The 18,076-nt window shown below is 36.3% G+C and overlaps 1 protein-coding gene across 2 annotated transcripts in view; it reads left to right on the forward strand.

Moving 5' to 3' along the window:
* The window catches only part of MMUT (methylmalonyl-CoA mutase), a 41,585-nt gene that overhangs the window by 16,773 nt on the left and 6,736 nt on the right, over positions 1–18,076 (forward strand). The window contains exons 7-11 of one of the 2 annotated variants that reach the window (XR_008711513.1): positions 9,233–9,344; positions 10,014–10,129; positions 12,836–12,951; positions 14,709–14,840; positions 16,362–16,652. Coding sequence is in view for 1 of the 2 variants with exons in the window: in XM_055571240.1 (XP_055427215.1) it covers positions 9,233–9,344; positions 10,014–10,129; positions 12,836–12,951; positions 14,709–14,840; positions 16,214–16,361 (624 nt within the window). In the remaining variant the exon portion in view is untranslated. Of the gene's footprint in view, positions 1–9,232; positions 9,345–10,013; positions 10,130–12,835; positions 12,952–14,708; positions 14,841–16,213; positions 16,653–18,076 lie in introns of both variants that reach the window. The other variant, XM_055571240.1, reaches the window with a different exon arrangement.

An 18,076-nucleotide genomic window follows, 5' to 3' on the forward strand; every position in this document is an offset into this window, starting at 1 on the left:
GGTTTCTCTTTCTTAAATTCGTCAGGGGAAAGCCAGTTTGACCTTGCTCCTTTCTGAAAAGTCATATCCCATTCCACCATCCATCTTCCACTATCTCATGTATATATGAGGCTGTGATCGAAGGTTTAGATGTTTCTTGATGTCAGTAAAGATAGAATTATATCATTACTCTATTCCTCAAATCAAAAATAAAATGGCATTTTGAAATTGTTTTTTAGAGTCTTTATTTATGTAACCAAGGAGATTTTATTTATATAACTAAAATTAAAGACTACACAATTAGTATTATCTTTAGTTGGCTTCTAAAACAAGTGAGAGGTGTTGTGTTTTCCAAAATGGACTTGTTAGTTCTTCTGTTGTCTTTTTTGTTTTGTTTTTTTCTTGATTTTGTTTTTGTTTTGGTTTTTTAAATTAATTATTTTAATTGAAGGCTAACTACAATATTGTGGTGGTTTTTGCCATACACTGACATGAATCAGCCACGGGTGTACATGTGTCCCCCATCCTGAACCCCCTCCCATCTCCTTCCCCATCCCATCCCTCTAGGTTGTCCCAGTGCACCAGCTTTGAGTACCCTGTTTCACGCATCAAACTTGGACTGGTCATCTATTTCACATATGGTAATATACATGTTTCAAAGTTATTCTCTCAAATCATCCCACCCTCTCCTTCTCCCAAAAGGTCCAAAAGTCTGTTCTTTATATCTGTGTCTCTTTTGCTGTCTCACATATAGGGTTATCGTTACCATCTTTCTAAATATCATATATATATATGCTAATACTGTATTGATGTTTTTCTTTCTGACTTACTTCACTCTGTATAATAGGCTCCAGTTTCATCCACCTCATTAGAACTGATTCAAATGCATGCTTTTTTAATAGCTGAGTAATATTCCATTGTGTATATGTACCACAGATTTCTTAACCATTTGTCTGCTGATGGACATCTAGGTTGCTTCCATGTTCTGCTGCTGCTGCTGCTAAGTCGCTTCAGTCATGTCCGGCTTCTGTGTCCTAGCTATTGTAAACATTGCTGCAATGAACATTGGGGTACACGTGTCTCTTTCAATTCTGGTTTCCTGAGTGTGTATGCCCAGCAGTGGGATGGCTGAGTCATATGGCAGTTCTGTTTCCAGTTTTTTAAGGAATCTCCACACTGTTCTCCATAGTGGCTGTACTAGTTTGCATTCTCACCAACAGTGTAAGAGGGTTCCCCTTTTCTCCAACCCTCTCCAGTGTTTATTGTTTGTAGACTTTGATAGCAGCCATTGCTGACTGGCATGAGATGGTACCTCATTGTGGTTTTGATTTGCATTTCTCTGATAAGGAATGATGTTGAGCATCTTTTCATGTGTTTGTTAGCCATCTATATGTCTTCTTGGGACAAATATCTGTTTAGTTCTTTGGCCCATTTTTTGATTGGGTCATTATTTTTCTGGTATTGAGCTACATGAGCTGCTTTTGTATTTTTGTGATTAGTTCTTGTCAGTTGCTTCATTTGCTATTATTTTCTCCCATTCTGAAGGCTGTCTTTTCACCTTGCTTATAGTTTCCTTCATTATGCAAAAGCTTTTAAGTTTAATTAGGTCTCATTTGTTTATTTTTGCTTTTATTTCCATTACTCTGGGAGGTGGGTCATAGAGGATCTTCCTGTGATTTATGTCAGAGAGTGTTTTGCCTATGTTTTATTCTAGGAGTTTTATAGTTTCTGGTCTTACATTTAGGTCTTTAAGTTAATTTTTGTGTTAATTAACTTAACATTTTGAGTTAATTTTTGTGTATGGTGTTAGAAAGTGTTCTAGTTTCATTCTTTTACAGGTGGTTGACCAGTTTTCCCAGCACCACTTGTTAAAGAGATTATCTTTTCTCCATTGTATGTTTTTGTCTCCTTTGTCAAAGATAAAGTGTCCATAGGTGCGTGGATTTATTTATGGGCTTTCTATTTTGTTCCATTGGTCTATATTTCTGTCTTTGTGCCAGTACCATACTATCTTGATGACTGTTGCTTTGTAGTAGAGCCTAAAGTCAGGCAGGTTGATTCCTCCAGTTCCATTCTTCTTTCGCAAAATTGCTTCGGCTATTTGAGATTTGTTTTGTATTTCCATACAAATTGTGAAATTATTTGTTCTAGTTCTGTGAAAAATGCCATTGGTAGCTTGATAGGGATTGCACTGAATCGATAGATTGCTTTGGGTAGTATACTCGTTTTCATTATGTTGATTCTTCTGATCCATAAACATGGTATATTTCTCCATCTATTTGTGTCATCTTTGATTTCTTTCATCAGTGTTTTGTAGTTTTTTATATATAGGTCTTTTGTTTCTTTAGGTAGTTTATTCCTAAGTATTTTATTCTTTTTATTGCAATGGTGAATGGGATTGTTTCCTTAATTTCTCTTTCTGTTTTCTCATTGTTAGTGTATAGGAGTGCAAGGGATTTCTGTGTATTAATTTCATATCCTGCAACTTTACTATATTCATTGATTATCTCTAGTAATTTTCTGGTGGTGTCTTTAGGGTTTTCTATGTAGAGGATCATGTCATCTGCAAACAGTGAGAATTTTACTTCTTTTTTTTCCCTATGGATTCCTTTTATTTCTTTTTCTTCTCTGATTGCTATAGCTAGGACTTGCAAAACTGTGTTGAATAGAAGGGAGAGTGGGCACCCTTGTCTTGTTCCTGACTTTAGGGGAAATGCTTTCAATTTTTTGCCATTGTGGATAATATTTGCTGTGGGTTTATCATATATGGCTTTTATTATGTTGAGGTATGTTCCTTCTATGCCTGCTTTCTGAAGAGTTTTTTTTTTAATCATAAATGGGTATTGAATTTTGTCAAAGGCTTTCTCTGCATCTATTGAGATAATCATATGGTTTTTATCTTTCAATTTGTTAATGTGGTATATCACATTGATTGATTTGCAAATATTGAAGAAACCTTGCATCCCTGGGATAAAGCCCACTTGGTCATGATGAAATGATCTTTTTAATATGTTGTTGGATTCTATTTGCTAGAATTTTGTTGAGGATTTTTGCATCTATCTTCATCAGTGATGTTGGCCTATAGTTTTCTTTTTTTGTGGCATCTTTTCTGATTTTGGTATTAGGGTGATGGTGGCCTCATCGAATGAGTTTGGGAGTTTATCTTTTTCTGCAGTTTTCTGGAAGAGTTTAAGTAGGATGGGTGTTAACTCTCCTCTAAATTTTTGGTAGAATTCACCTGTGAAGCCATCTGGTCCTGGGCTTTTGTTTGTTGGAAGATTTTTGATTAGTTTCAATTTCCATATTTGTGATGGGTCTGTTAAGATTTTCTGTTTCTTCCTGGTTCAGTTTTGGAAGGTTTTACTTTTCTAAGAATTCGTCCATGTCTTCCAAGTTGTCCATTTTATTGGCGTATAGTTGCTGATAGTAGTCTCTTAGGATCCTTTGTATTTCTGTGTTGTCTGTTGTGATTTCTCCATTTTCATTTCTAATTTTGTGATTTGATTCTTCTCCCTTTGTTTCTTGATGAATCTGGCTAATGGTTTGTTTATTTTATTTATCTTTTCAAACAACCAGCTTTTAGTTTTGTTGATTTTTGCTAAAGCCTCTTTTGTTTCTTTTTCATTTATTTCTGCTCTAATTTTTATGATTCCTTTCCTTCTACTAACCCTGGGGTTCTTCATTTCTTCTTTTTCTATTTGCTTTAGGTGTAAAGTTAGGTTATTTATTTGATTTTTCTTTTGTTTCTTGAAGTAAGCTTGTATTGCTATGAACCTTCCCCTTAGCATTGCTTTTACTGAATCCCATAGGTTTTGGGTTGCCGTGTTTTCATTTTTGTTTGTTTCTATGCATATTTTGATTTCCTTTTTTATTTCTTCTGTGATTTGTTGGTTATTCAGAAGCATGTTGTTTAGCCTCCATATGTTTGTATTTTTAATAGTTTTTTTTTTTTTTCCTGTAGTTGACATCTAATCTTACCACATTGTGATCAGAAAAGATGCTTGAAATGATTTCAATTTTTTTGAATTTACCAAGGCTAGATTTATAGGCCAGGATGTGGTCTATACTGGAGAATGTTTCGTGTGTACTTGAGAAAAAGGTGAAATTTATTGTTTTGGGGTGAAATGTCCTATAGATATCAATTAGGTCTAACTGGCCCATTATATCATTTAAAGTTTATGTTTCCTTGCTGATTTTATGTTTGGTTGATCTATCCTTCAGTGTGAGTGGGATATGCTGCTAAGTCGCTTCAGTCGTGTCTGACTCTGTACGACCCCATAGAAGGCAGCCCACCAGGCTCCCCCGTCCCTGGGATTCCAGGCAAGAACACTGGAGTGGGTTGCTATTTCCTTCTCCAATACATGAAAGTGCAAAGTGAAAGGGAAGTCGCTCAGTCGTATCCGACTCCTAGCGACCCCATGGACTGCAGCCTACCAGGCTCCTCCATCCATGGAATTTTCCAGGCAAGAGTACTGGAGTGGGGTGCCATTGCCTTCTCTGGAGTGGGATATAGTCTCCCATTATTATTGTGTTACTGTTAATTTCCCCTTTCATACTTGTTAACATTTGCCTTACATATTGAGGTGCTCCTATGTTGGATGCATATATATTTATAATTGTTATATCTTCTTGGATTGATCCTTTGATCATTATGTAGTGTCCTTCTTTTCATGGCCTTTATTTCAAAGTCTGTTTTATCTGATATGAGTATTGCTACTCCTGCTTTCTTTTGGTCTCCATTTGCATTAAATATCTTTTTCCAGCCCTTCCCTTTCAGTCTGTATGTGTCCCTTGGTTTCAGGTGGGTCTCTTGTAGACAGCATATATAGGGGTCTTGTTTTTGTATCCATTCAGCCAGTCTTTGTCTTTTGGTTGGGGCATTCAACCCATTTACATTCAAGGTAATTATTGATAAGTAGATCCCATTGCCATTTACTTTGTTGTTTTGGGTTCAAGTTTATAAACCTTTTCTGTGTTTTCTGTCTAGAGAAGGTCTTTTAGCATTTGTTGAAGAATTGGTTTGGTGGTGCTGCATTCTCTCAGCTTTTGCTTGTCTGTAAAGCTTTTGATTTCTCCTTTATATTTGAATGGGATCATTGCTGGGTATAGTAATCTAGGTTGTAGATTTTTCTCTCTCATTACTTTAAATATGTCCTGCCATTCCCTTATGGCCTGAAGAGTTTCTATTGAGAGATCAGCTGTTATCCTTATGGGGATCCCCTTGTGTGTTATTGTGCTTTTCCTTTGCTGCTTTTAATATTTGCTCTTTCTGTTTGATCTTCGTTAGTTTGATTAATGTGTGTCTTGGGGTGTTTCACCTTGGGTTTATCCTGTTTGGGACTCTTTGGGTTTCTTGGACTTAGGAGGCTATTTTCTTCGCCATTTTAGGGACATTTTCAACTATTATCTCAAGTGTTTTCTCATGCCCTTTCTTTTTGTCTATTTCTTCTGGGACTCCTATGATTCAAATATTGGGGCATTTAACATTGTCCCAGAGGTCTCTGAGGTTGTTCTCACTTCTTTTAATTCTTTTTTTCTTTTTCCCTCTCTCCTTCATTTATTTCCAACATTGTATCTTCCACCTCACTTATCCTATCTTCTGCCTCAGTTATTCTACTGTTGGTTCCTGCCAGACTGCTTTTGATCTCAGTTATTGCATTATTCTTTATCAATCGACTCTTCTTTATTTCTTCTAGGTCCTTGTTAAACATTTCTTGCATCTTCTCAATCCTTGTCTCTAGTCTATTTATTTGTAACTCCATTTTGTTTTTAAGATTTTGCATCATCTTTACTATCATTATTCTGAATTATTTTTCAGGTAGACTCCTTGTCTCTTCTTTGGTTTGGTTTGGTGGGCATTTATCATGTTCCTTTACCTGCTGAATATTTCTCTGCCTTTTCATTTTGTTTAGATTGCTGTGTTTGTGGTGCCCTTTCTGTAGGCTGGAAGTGTGTGGTTCCTTTTTATTGTGGAGCCTGCTCCCTGTGGGTGGGGTTGGACTAGTGGCTTGTCAAGGTTTCCTGGTTAGGGGAGCTTGTGTCTGTGTTCTGGTGGGTAGAGCTGGATCTCTTCTCTCTGAAGTGCAATGAAGTGTCCAGTAGTGAGTTTTGGAGTGTCTATGGGTTTGGTGTGACTTTGGGCAGCCTGTATATTAATGCTCAGGGCTATGTTCCTGTGTTGCTGGAGAATTAGTGTGGTATGTCTTGCTCTGGAATTGTTGGCTCTTGGGTGGAGTTTGGTTTCAGTGTAGGTATGGAGGCTTTTGGGTGAGTTCTTGTCTATTAATATTCCCTGGAGTCAGAAGTTCTCTGATGTTGTCAGTTTTGGATTTAAGCCTCCTGCCTCTGGCTTTCAGTCTTATTCTTACAGTAGCCTCAAGATGTCTCTATCCATACAGCACATGATAAAACATCCTAGATGATAAAACATCTTCGTTGATGGTGAAACAATTCTCCACAGTGAGGGACACCCAGAGAAGTTCACAGAGTTACATGGAGAACAGAGGAGGGAGGAGGGAGATAGAGGTGACCAGGAGGAGAAGAGGGGGAGTTAAAAGGGGAGAGAGCAAGCTAGCCAGTAATCAGTTCCCTAAGTGTTCTCCACAGTCTGGAGCACCTGGAGAGATTCACAGAGTTACATAGAGAAGAGAAGAGGGAGGAGGGAGATAGAGGTGACCAGGAGGAGAAAGGGGGAGTCCAAAGGGGAGAGAGCAATCTAGCCAGTAAGCAGTTCCCTAAGTGTTCTCCACAGCCCAGAACACCCAGAGAGATTCATGGAGTTAAGAAGAGAAGAGAAGGGGAAGGGAGGAGATAGATGTGACTTGGGGGAGAAAAGGTAGAGTTAAAAGGGGAGAGAGCAGTCAAGCCAGTAATCACACCCCTAAGTGAAAATGGGTACTGAAGATTAGATTCTTAAAGGTACAAAACTGATAACAAATACCAAAAAGCAAAGATTAAAACTCTAGAGTAGAGGTTAGATTCTCAAAATACGTATTAAAAATACAAAACAAAACCAATCATAAAAATTATAAAATATATATGTATGAAATTTGCTTTAAAAATAGGGTCTTTTTATTTTTTTGCAAGGTAATTGTAGGTTATAAAAATGAAAATTAGAGGAGTAATAAATAATTAAAAAAATTAAAAAGTGATCATAGTAAAAATATATCTAGGAATTTCTTTGGAGCTGTTGTGAGCAGCGTGGGGTCAGTTCAGTTTCAGATAGTTCCTTGTTCCAGCTTGTACTTGTTCTCAAGTTCTATAGGCTGCCTGCAATGCTTAGTAAATGTTAACTACAGGGTTTTAATCTGTTTCACCTGTCACTTCCAGAGCGGTTCCCTTTTGTTTATTTTGGCTTCCTCTGTTTGCAAGTTTCTTCAGTGTCTAAATTCCATCCTGACACAAGGGTGCAAAGGTGGTCACTTATTTAGGCTCACTTGTTCAGTTGTGTTATGGGGCGGGGAGGGATACTGCAAGCAAACATTGCTGGCATGTGTGGGGAGTGCTTGCCGTGTATGGACCACACTGGGTTTGCTCCAGCTCAAGGCAGTGTGTGCTTCCCAGGGCTAAGCCGCTCAGGTTCTGGGGTACTCTCCAAGTGCCCAGACTTGGTTGGGCATGTGTTTTGTGCCCTTCCCACGTCTGAGCAGATCAGGCGACCAGGTGCTTGACGAGTGCATTGTCCCAGGTGGGCCGTGCGTCTTAATCATCTCCCTGGTCTTGGCTGCTTGGTTTCCTGGGTGCACCAGGAGAGCATTATCTCAGGTGTGCTGTGTGTCTCCCTGGGGAGCTGATCTCAGGCTGTGACCCTCTTGGCAGATGTCAACCATTCCAGGATCCCAGGAAGATGTGGTTAGCAGCTGGGAGCCTGTTCACAGTTTGGTGGAGAATGCCGGTCTCTGGGGCCGAGATTGCAGCAGCCCCTTGCCTTCTGGTTCAGGCTGTCACAGGCCTGCCTCTCTGCATCTGGCGAGGGCTAGGGGCCTGTATGCAGCCGACTAGCTAGCCTTTGGTATTCGCTCAATCCTTTGCTGTGTGAACGGGCCAGTCTGCACGTTAGAGCCTTTCGCAGTAAAGCTCTCTTTTTTTTTTTCCTCTCTGGCTATCCCACAGTTTGGGTTGCTATCTCATGTTAGCTCCCTCAGATTGTCCTCAGGGCATTCATGTCCGGTCCTTAACCTAAGCACCAATTATGCAGCCCATGCCTCCCTGTCCAGCCCCCACTTGCTGGTGGCAGATGCAAGTGTCTGGGCTACTTCTCCACTGGCAGTTGCGGTTAGGTGCGTATTCTGTGGGCTTTTTTTTTTCTTCTCCCTGTTATGTTGCCCTCTGAGATTCCAAAACTCCCCACAGACCCGCCTGTGAGAGAGTTTCTTACTGTTTGGAAATTTCTCCTTCACGCCACCTCCCCAGGACGGGTCTCCGTCCCTAACTCTTGTCTCCCTTTTTGTCCTTTATATTTTGTCCTACCTCCTTTCGAAGAGAACGGGCTGCCTTTCTGGGTGCCTGGTGTCCTCTGCCAGCATTCAGAAGTTGTTTTGTGGAAGTTGCTCAGCGTTCAAATGATCTTTTGATGAATTTGTGGGGGAGCAAGTGGCCTCCCCGTCCTCTGCCATCTTGGGTCCTCTCTTCCCTTCTGTTGTCTTTTTAAATGATTTTAAACACAGAATGTCCTTTTTAATTGATGTAATTTGCATATTTACATTGTGTTAGTTTAAAATGTACAGTGTAAGGTTTTAATATTTGTATATATTGTTAAAAAATTATCTGAATAAGTTTGGTTAACATCCATTACTACACATAGTTACAGATAGTTTTGCTTGTGATGAGAACTTTTAAGATCTACGCTGTTCTGAAGTGAAGTCACTCAGTCATGTCCGACTCTTTGCAACCCCATGGATGGAGTAGCCTGCACCAGGCTACTCCATCCATGCGATTTTCTAGGCAAGAGTACTAGAGTGGGTTGCCATTTCCTTTTCCAGGGAATCTTCCCGGCCCAGAGATTAAATCCAGGTCTCCCGGATTGTAGACAGACTCTTTACCGTCTGAGCCACCTATCACACAGTATTGTTAGCTCTGCAGAATTTCTAATCAATGCTCTTATTACTTCTTTTCTCAAGAAACATTAAATTTACCACTAAAATAATTTATAATTTTATTAACTTTAGTATTTACATAGCATAACATGTTTGTACTATTTATTAAAATATTTTCATATTCTCTTCTAGTTTTATTAATGTATTTTTCTTATTAGCTCATTAATGAAATTGAGGAGATGGGTGGAATGGCCAAAGCTGTAGCAGAGGGAATACCTAAGCTTCGAATTGAAGAATGTGCTGCCCGAAGACAAGCTAGAATAGATTCTGGTAAGACAAAGTAGAAAAGGTTTTATGTGAAATGAAGTATTTAAAAAGAAATATTAATTTCTATTTGAAGGTAGCGCATATAGTTAATAGAACAAAAGTTATGGATAAGTGAAACTTGGATAAAATGTTTCTCATGAATCTATATGTATCTATCTCTGTGTTGTATTTTTGCATGCCTGGATACACATGGGAAAACATGTATAAAGTATATTTGGAGGCATTATAAAGCAGAGTTTGTAATTCTAGTTTATCATTTATAAATTTTAAAGGCTTTTTTGTTGTTGTTGTTTAAAAGTGGTTGGCTGTAAGGGAATTAAACTACTAGAAAAGCTCTTGCACATTTATCTTCTACCTTATAAATCTTAGATGGTAGCTGCTGCTACAGTCTTAATTTTGTAGTGTTAGAAGAGAGTTTATCAGAAGCTCTGGGAAAGTGAGAGAATAATAAAAGCCCTCCCTTTCAGATATTTTGATATATACTTGTCTTTTCCCCTTCTACCCCTATTCCATATTGGTATTTGCTGATCTTTATTGATGTCTATTAAGAGTTAAGAATACTACTTAAAAATATCAAACTTATAAGAAAAGTATGTGGTGATCAGAGCATTACTGTTAGACAATTATTTGTGAATAGAATATACATATTATTTTCCTCTGGGAAATTGACAGGTTCTGAAGTAATTGTTGGAGTAAATAAGTACCAGTTGGAAAAAGAAGAATCTGTGGATGTTTTGGCAATTGATAATACTTCAGTGCGTAATAAGCAGATTGAAAAACTTAAGAAGGTAATAACAGGTATCATATTTTGAGTGTTTTTCTTGGTATGCTGGGCACTGTCCAAGCCCTCATGTGTCCTGCTCTCTTGTTACAACAACCATGTGAGGTATGTATTATTTCCCAACATTTTAGAGATAAAGAAACTAAAGATAAGGGAGATTGAGAAACTTGCCTGGGATAAATAATTAAGCAAGACTCAAATCTAAGTCTGTTGATATTAAACATTTACCTTTTTAATCATAATGTCTGCCTCTGTGAAACTTGTATGTTCTTATTAGAAACTGCTCCATAATAATAATAAATCAATAATTTATTGATTTGAAGTAAGGCTTAGATGGTTATACAGCTCAAAGTTAAAAACAAGATTAAATTCAGAGTCCATGTTTGAACCCAGGTCTTCTCACTGTAATTTATTTTTGTGTTCCTGATACTACTATGAAATAATTATTTGCTTTCATTTTTTTTAAAAAAATTAAAATATATTTGAATAGTGTTTCAGTAAGATATAATTTAGAATGAAAGATGTTTATTTTGATTGAAACTAGAGTACTGGTATAATTTTTTATTTCCAGTTTCTTACTGAGAGGAACCAAAGTATACAAAGTACTAAAATAGATAAAACATATTAATTCTTATTGTTGTAACTATATATTTCTATTATATGGAGCTACTTTGTCTCATAATCTCTGGCTTTAGTAATTACTGCTATTTCTAAGGCAGGAAAGTTGAAGTTCCTTAATGATTTTCTCTGTTTACTATCCTTGTGATTAAGATAGGACTTTCCTCCCCTCAGTTTAAGTATTCTTTTAAGAATCTAATAGACTTTGTCCAGTTAGACTATATGCACAACATTCATCTTCCATTTGTTTTTTCTATTAGAGTTAATGGCAGATGTTTAATGATATTATTTCTTTTTACACCCTCATTCAGGAGTTAATTGTTCCTCTCCCACATTTTTGCCTTTTTTTAAAAAGAGTTTTATTTAGGATGTAGCATTATATTTCTAGTGACCACAAAAGTCTCAATATTTTTTATATTTGGAAAACTCCTTGTTTCCTCTCTTTTACTTAAACTTTCTTAAACTTACAGCTTGAGGGCACACAGTTACCATAAATGATAATATAACTTATTTTTAGATAAGAGAGAAATTCAGTAATGATAATGGATGTGGTTTGTTCTTTGCCTTTAATATGAATTTCCTAATCCCCCTCTGCTTATAAATATGATAAAATTTTAGTGGCATCTTCAGATCAGATCAGATCAGATCAGTCGCTCAGTCGTGTCCGACTCTTTGCGACCCCATGAATCGCAGCATGCCAGGCCTCCCTGTCCATCACCAACTCCCGGAGTTCACTGAGACTCACGTCCATCGAGTCAGTGATGCCATCCAGCCATCTCATCCTCTGTCGTCCCCTTCTCCTCCTGCCCCCAATCCCTCCCAGCATCAGAGTCTTTTCCAATGAGTCAGCTCTTTGCATGAGGTGGCCAAAGTACTGGAGTTTCAGCTTCAGCATCATTCCTTCCAAAGAAATCCCAGGGCTGATCTCCTTCAGAATGGACTGGTTGGATCTCCTTGCAGTCCAAGGGACTCTCAAGAGTCTTCTCCAACACCATAGTTCAAAAGCATCAATTCTTCGGTGCTCAGCCTTCTTCACAGTCCAACTCTCACATCCATACATGACCACTGGGAAAACCATAGCCTTGACTAGACGGACGTTTGTTGGCAAAGTAATGTTTTTGCTTTTGAATATGCCATCTAGGTTGGTCATAACTTTCCTTCCAAGGAGTAAGCGTCTTTTAATTTCATGGCTGCAGTCACCATCCGTAGTGATTTTGGAGCCCAGAAAAATAAAGTCTGACACTGTTTCCACTGTTTCCCCATCTATTTCCCATGAAGTGGTGGGACCAGATGCCATGATCTTCATTTTCTGAATGTTGAGCTTTAAGCCAACTTTTTCACTCTCCACTTTCACTTTCATCAAGAGGCTTTTTAGTTCCTCGTCACTTTCTGCCATAAGGGTGGTGTCATCTGCATGTCTGAGGTTATTGATATTTCTCCTGGCAATCTTGATTCCAGCTTGTGTTTCTTCCAGTCCAGCGTTTCTCATGATGTACTCTGCATATAAGTTAAATAAACAGGGTGACAATATACAGCCTTGACGAACTCCTTTTCCTATTTGGAACCAGTCTGTTGTTCCATGTCCAGTTCTAACTGTTGTTTCCTGACCTGCATACTTAAGCAGCATCATATTTTAGACTCATACAGATATGAAAATTTTTAAAAAGTTGAATTTAGGTAACTTTGTTTAGGCATGTGGTTGGGTCCAGAGCTAATAAAGTATTATATAACTAAGATATTTCTAAGTTTGATCTCTTAAGTACTTGGGAGGGTCAGCACTGTTATTGCCCTGCTTGTTTGTGAATTATCAGTGTTATATAGAATTTGGCATTACTTTAGGAAGTTCTTAAGCGTTGAGGGAGTGAATAAATGAAATGAATACCAAATGTAGGATATATGTTATCTCTTTCTCTCTTTTTTTTTTGCTTTTGCTTTTTTTCTTTTGCTTTTAAAGTTAGGATTTTGGAACAGTTTCCATATGAAACGTGTGTGTGTATATATATATATGTGTGTGTGTGTGTGTGTGTGTATAATCTGATCTCTATTTTATTTTCTAATCACACAAACTGTCCCTTTCCTTACCTGTTTCTGTAAGGTCAAATCCACTAGGGATCAGGCTTTGGCTGAACGGTGTCTGGATGCTCTGACTGCATGTGCTGCCAGTGGAGATGGGAATATTCTCGCTCTTGCTGTAGATGCAACTCGAGCAAGGTAAAGGATATATAAGTTTGAAGTTTTCCAAATACTAAAAGTTGACCAGTTTAGTTTTTCAGAATCAGTCTTAAATAAGAGATTGATTCTATAAACCATGTGAACCTCAAAGAAAATAATTGGAAACCAAAATAAAATTAATTCTTGTTTTTTGGTTTTTTTTAAAAAAATATCTGTGCTTTAAAAACATTCATCCATTTTGCATGGAGTATATTAATAGCTGTATTTCCCTGTGGCTCAGGACATTTGAAGCTCTTGTAATATCACTGATTTACAGGTTCAAATTTGATGTTCTCTCAAGTATAGGAAGACATTATTATGCTCACAGTAAGCAAACCTGCCCTTTGTCAAAGGTGGACAGTATCTCTTTCTTCCTGAGCTGTGTACTATGTAGACATCTTTGAAAAGATAGTCTAGAATAAAGGCAGTTAGTCCTTTGCCTTACAGAACATGCAGAAAAGCAAGTGATCCGCAAAATCTTTTCTCCCAATATATGATAATGTCACTAAAGAAATTGGTTTTGCTTTTATTGTTTATTGCTTAATATAATTAATATAATGAACTTTTAAGTTGTTTCAGCTGCTTAAGGGATAGAATGAATAGTATGTTACTTTTTTGTTTGTTTTTCAGTTTTAATTTCTTAAAAGAAATAAGATGACTTCTCTGCTTAAAATCCTTCAATGTTCTCCCATTTCTTTTAAATTAAAACCTAATCTTACTATGATTTATATGACGGCTGAATGTAACTCTTGCCTACTTCTCTGACCTTGTCTTATCCTGTTTCCTTTATTAGTGTCCCCAATTTCCTTCTTCCTATTTTTAGCACATAAAATATATTTTCCTACTTCTCAGAGTCATTCATTTGGCATTTCCTTTTTCAAACACTTTTCCCTCTTATGTTCCCTTAAGTTTCTCTTTCTCATCATTTAGATCTTAGTTCAATAGCTGTATCTTCATGTCTTCAACTGCTTTAAAACAGCTTTCCCAAGCACCTCATTCTATTTTTCCTATTTTAATGTCTTCATAGTACTTATTACCATATGAAATTGATTTATTTGTTTGTTAGTGTACTGTGTGTATATTCTGACTGGATGATATGCTCTGCAAGGGTCAGTCAGTCAGTCAGTCAGTTCAGTCGCTCAGTCATGTCTGACTCTTTGTGACCCCATGAATCGCAGCACGCCAGGCCTCCCTGTCCATCACCAGCTCCTGGAGTTCACTCAGACTCACGTCCATCGAGTCAGTGATGCCATCCAGCGGTTTTTTGTTGTTTTTTTTTTTGGTTGTATTTATCACTACATCCTAGCACTTACCAGTGCTTGCCCCATATTAGGCACTCAGTACATGTTGAATGAATTAATAAACAAAAATGGAATATGCTATTAATAAAAGATTTACTTTTTGTCAAGAAAATCACACTGGGAATATTGCTCTTTGCCCATTTATATTGCTAAGCAGTGAATTGCTCAGTAATCTTTAGATACTTGTCTATTAGTAGTTTTTAGGTCATTCGGTCATTTTTCAGTTGACAAATGTTGAAAGAGATCACATTGTATAAAGGCATCCAGAGTATTTTTTTTTTTATAAGTATCCTGAGGAAAGATGCAGTCATGAATGCAGTAAAGAGCATTCAGATTTAGGTTTTTGACAGCCTATTTTTGACAGAGGTAATAAAATATGTCTAAGTATATTGAATATTAAGATAAATATTATATCCCAAATAGTGATATTATCAGAACCTCCATTTAATATTTTAGATGTACAGTTGGAGAAATCACATATGCCATGAAAAAGGTATTTGGTGAACATAAAGCTAATGACCGTATGGTGAGTGGAGCCTATCGCCAGGAATTTGGAGAAAGTAAAGAGATAGCATTTGCTATCAAAAGGTAATGTGTGAGATTTCTTAAACCAGAATGTCATCTTTTCTGTTAACACAATCCTCATGTATCTACTGTGGGCTTAATTTTCTCACATACAACTGGAAAATACTGATATTTGACTTATACTTTGCTCCTTAATCTGTAGCTTTAATAATATTTTAAACTTTGACCATAGTCCCCTTTCAGAGTTTCTCATTTAAAGCAAATGTTTGTTTAATGTTGATATTGCTTCACATCCTCCAGGGACTTAGATTTCAATCTCCTTAAGATGGTACACTTTTATATTTGCTTAAATTTTATTTATATTGTTTAATCACTCAAATAATTATAAAATCTTTACTTTTCCTATTTGAAAGTAAATATTTGGTTGCCATCTATGAATAAGTTAAAATCAGTCATTACTGAACTGATAGTAAGTAACACGGTCCAACATGAGTTGGAAATACGAATTAATATAAATTGATCATGTTTCTGTAGTGTGAGTAGTGCCTTCCTGATGATTGGTTTTCTCAACCTCTGTAATAAATTTTCCACAGTTATGTCTCTACTCATATATGAGATAAATATCAAAACAACCAAGGTGAAAGTCATCAAAATGGCACGTGTTTTTTTATTTTAACAAAAGTAAATTTGTTTCTTAGTGCTTTTTCATCTGGGGCATACATTTATTGACTTAAGCAAGAAACTATTTTGATTATACATTATCATAAGATATCACATTGAGGCCACTTGGAGGAGTTCACGCTTGTGAGTGGTAAGTGAGATATGGACAGTCCAAAACAGCTAGTGAGTCAAGTATATGTACAAATAATTCTGAAGGCATTTTTTAGTTACTATTTTACTATTTCTGCATATTGTACTCTGGAGACTGTCTTAAGAAGTTGTAAAGTTGTTTTCTCATATTGCTTCACTGTGATGTTCTCAGTGTTACAGGCTTAGAGTCTTTCAAATTTTCTTCTAGGGTGGGAGATAGTAAACATACTCAGGCTTTAATTGAGTTCTTGATGTAAAACAAAGATATTAATAAAATATGAATAAACAGATTAGTTGTTTTTATATAAACTTGAAAGATATGCTGCAAATAAATTATAGTTTTATATCTTACCTTTGGGCAATTATTATATAACTGTTATATTTTATTTTATTTAATTTTTTGGTATCTAATGCCTTTATTCTCATTTTTATTTGCTAGCCCCTTAAATATAACTCTTCTACAACATCATAATCTTGAAGGTCTGTGATGCTATTTCTTTACTGACTTCCTGTCCTGAAGGTTTCTTTCTAGAAGTGATACTCACACCTGCTAACACTAAACTGTCTTTTCTTTTTTTTTTTTTAGGACTCTTAAGCCTTAAAATATATTTTAAAATGTTCCTTAGGGTTGAGAAGTTCATGGAACGTGAAGGTCGCAGACCTCGTCTTCTTGTGGCAAAAATGGGACAAGATGGACATGACAGAGGAGCCAAAGTTATTGCTACAGGATTTGCTGATCTTGGTTTTGATGTGGATATTGGTCCTCTTTTTCAGGTATTGAAAACTGTTGGGAGGAGTTTCAAGTCCTGTTGTTATATGCTGCAGATAGGCCCACTGGAATGAAGACTACAGAGTATTCATTGAATTTTTACTGGGAAAGAAGTGCACCTTACTCAAGAGACCCAGCTTTTAAGTCTCTCATTAGAGTTTCCCATTTGGGATTTTAAGATATTACTCAGAAAAGCTAGAAAAAATTCTTACGATAGCCCAGACTTCTGGGTATGTGTTCTTAAACTGTATTGCTAGATAAATATGTAAATGTGTTTAGAGTCTCACACATTTAAGGTGAGTTTTGTTAAGAATCTCAACTATATTTAAGATTAAATGAATCATATACAATGTATTTAGTTTGCTTTCAGTCTTTTAAGTTGAATACTTTTCCATTCTACTTTCTTACTCATAATTTGCTATCTCTTTGCTTTAGTTTGTTTGCTTATTTTAAATAGCGATCAAATATAATGCAAATATTTAGTGGTTAGCTTTTAGGAAATTTTTTTTTATAAAATAAAATAATTTTTAAAAATTGTTGTCAGTCATTGGAACCTAAAGGAATTTTACAAATAATTGAAAGTTCATTTCCCCATTAAATACCATCTCTAAAAATTTGTCTTTTAGTACCATCAGCTTTGTTACCATAATTCTGCATCATTTTTAAAAATAGTTATAGTTATCTGTGGCTGAAGGTACAATCATGTAGTATTCTGATGACTGATTTAATAAAAATAATAGATTTGATGTTTTTAAAATTGAAACATTTGATAATTTCCAGTTTGACTTATATAAACATAAGGCATGGAACTGAATTATTCAAATGGAGTTTTAATCTAATAAATTTTGGTGGCATGGATGATATGAATAACAAATCATGCTTAAATTAAATGCCTTATCTTTAAGAAATGAATAGCAAGAATATGCACATTTTTAAAAGGTTTTAATTTCATGTTAATATTTTTTGCAGACTCAAGGTTTTACCAATATATGACTTTCCTCGGGATCTTCTTAAATGTAGTTCCATTCATGAGTATAGAATCGTTTGTTTTTGCACTAAAACTACGAGTCTTAAAATCTTGCCAAACTCCAAGAAAATTCACAAATTTTTATAGTATTTTTTCTGCTTATAATTATGCAGTGGTTTCTCAGATGGCCTTATCCTTCCCAATTGTCTTGATTTACATTATATGTACCATGAGAGATATGTAGGTACTTTTTTTTAATATGAAATGATTTAAATTCATGTACATTATCAAAGCAATGTCATGAACTCATAACAAAGGAGATATGATCTTTGTTAATTCATAATTGAATGTTTGAAAACATCCTTTATAATTTTATATCCCAGTAGTAAACTAAGATAATAAATACGAGACATGGCCTCACCTGAACCATCCCTTCTCTTGTTTATGCACTTCCCTGGTTGCTATAGCTCCTTAACTAGTTTCTACAGTTCTGTTATTTTGCTCCATGAAGTGAAAATGAAATTGTCAGTTGCTCAGATGTGTCTGACTCTTTTTGACCCCATGGACTGTAGCTTGCCTGGCTCCTCTGTCCATGGAATTCTCCAGGCAAGAATACTAGAGTGAGTAGCCATTCCCTTCTCTGGGAGATCTTACTGACCCAGGGATTGAATGTGCATCTCCTGCATTGCAGGCAGATTCTTTTACTCTCTGAGCCACCAGGGAAGCCCTATTTTGCTCCATATATTACCGTTA

This window comes from Bubalus kerabau, chromosome 3 (assembly GCF_029407905.1).
Source record: "Bubalus kerabau isolate K-KA32 ecotype Philippines breed swamp buffalo chromosome 3, PCC_UOA_SB_1v2, whole genome shotgun sequence".
NCBI classification, from domain to species: domain Eukaryota; kingdom Metazoa; phylum Chordata; class Mammalia; order Artiodactyla; family Bovidae; genus Bubalus; species Bubalus kerabau.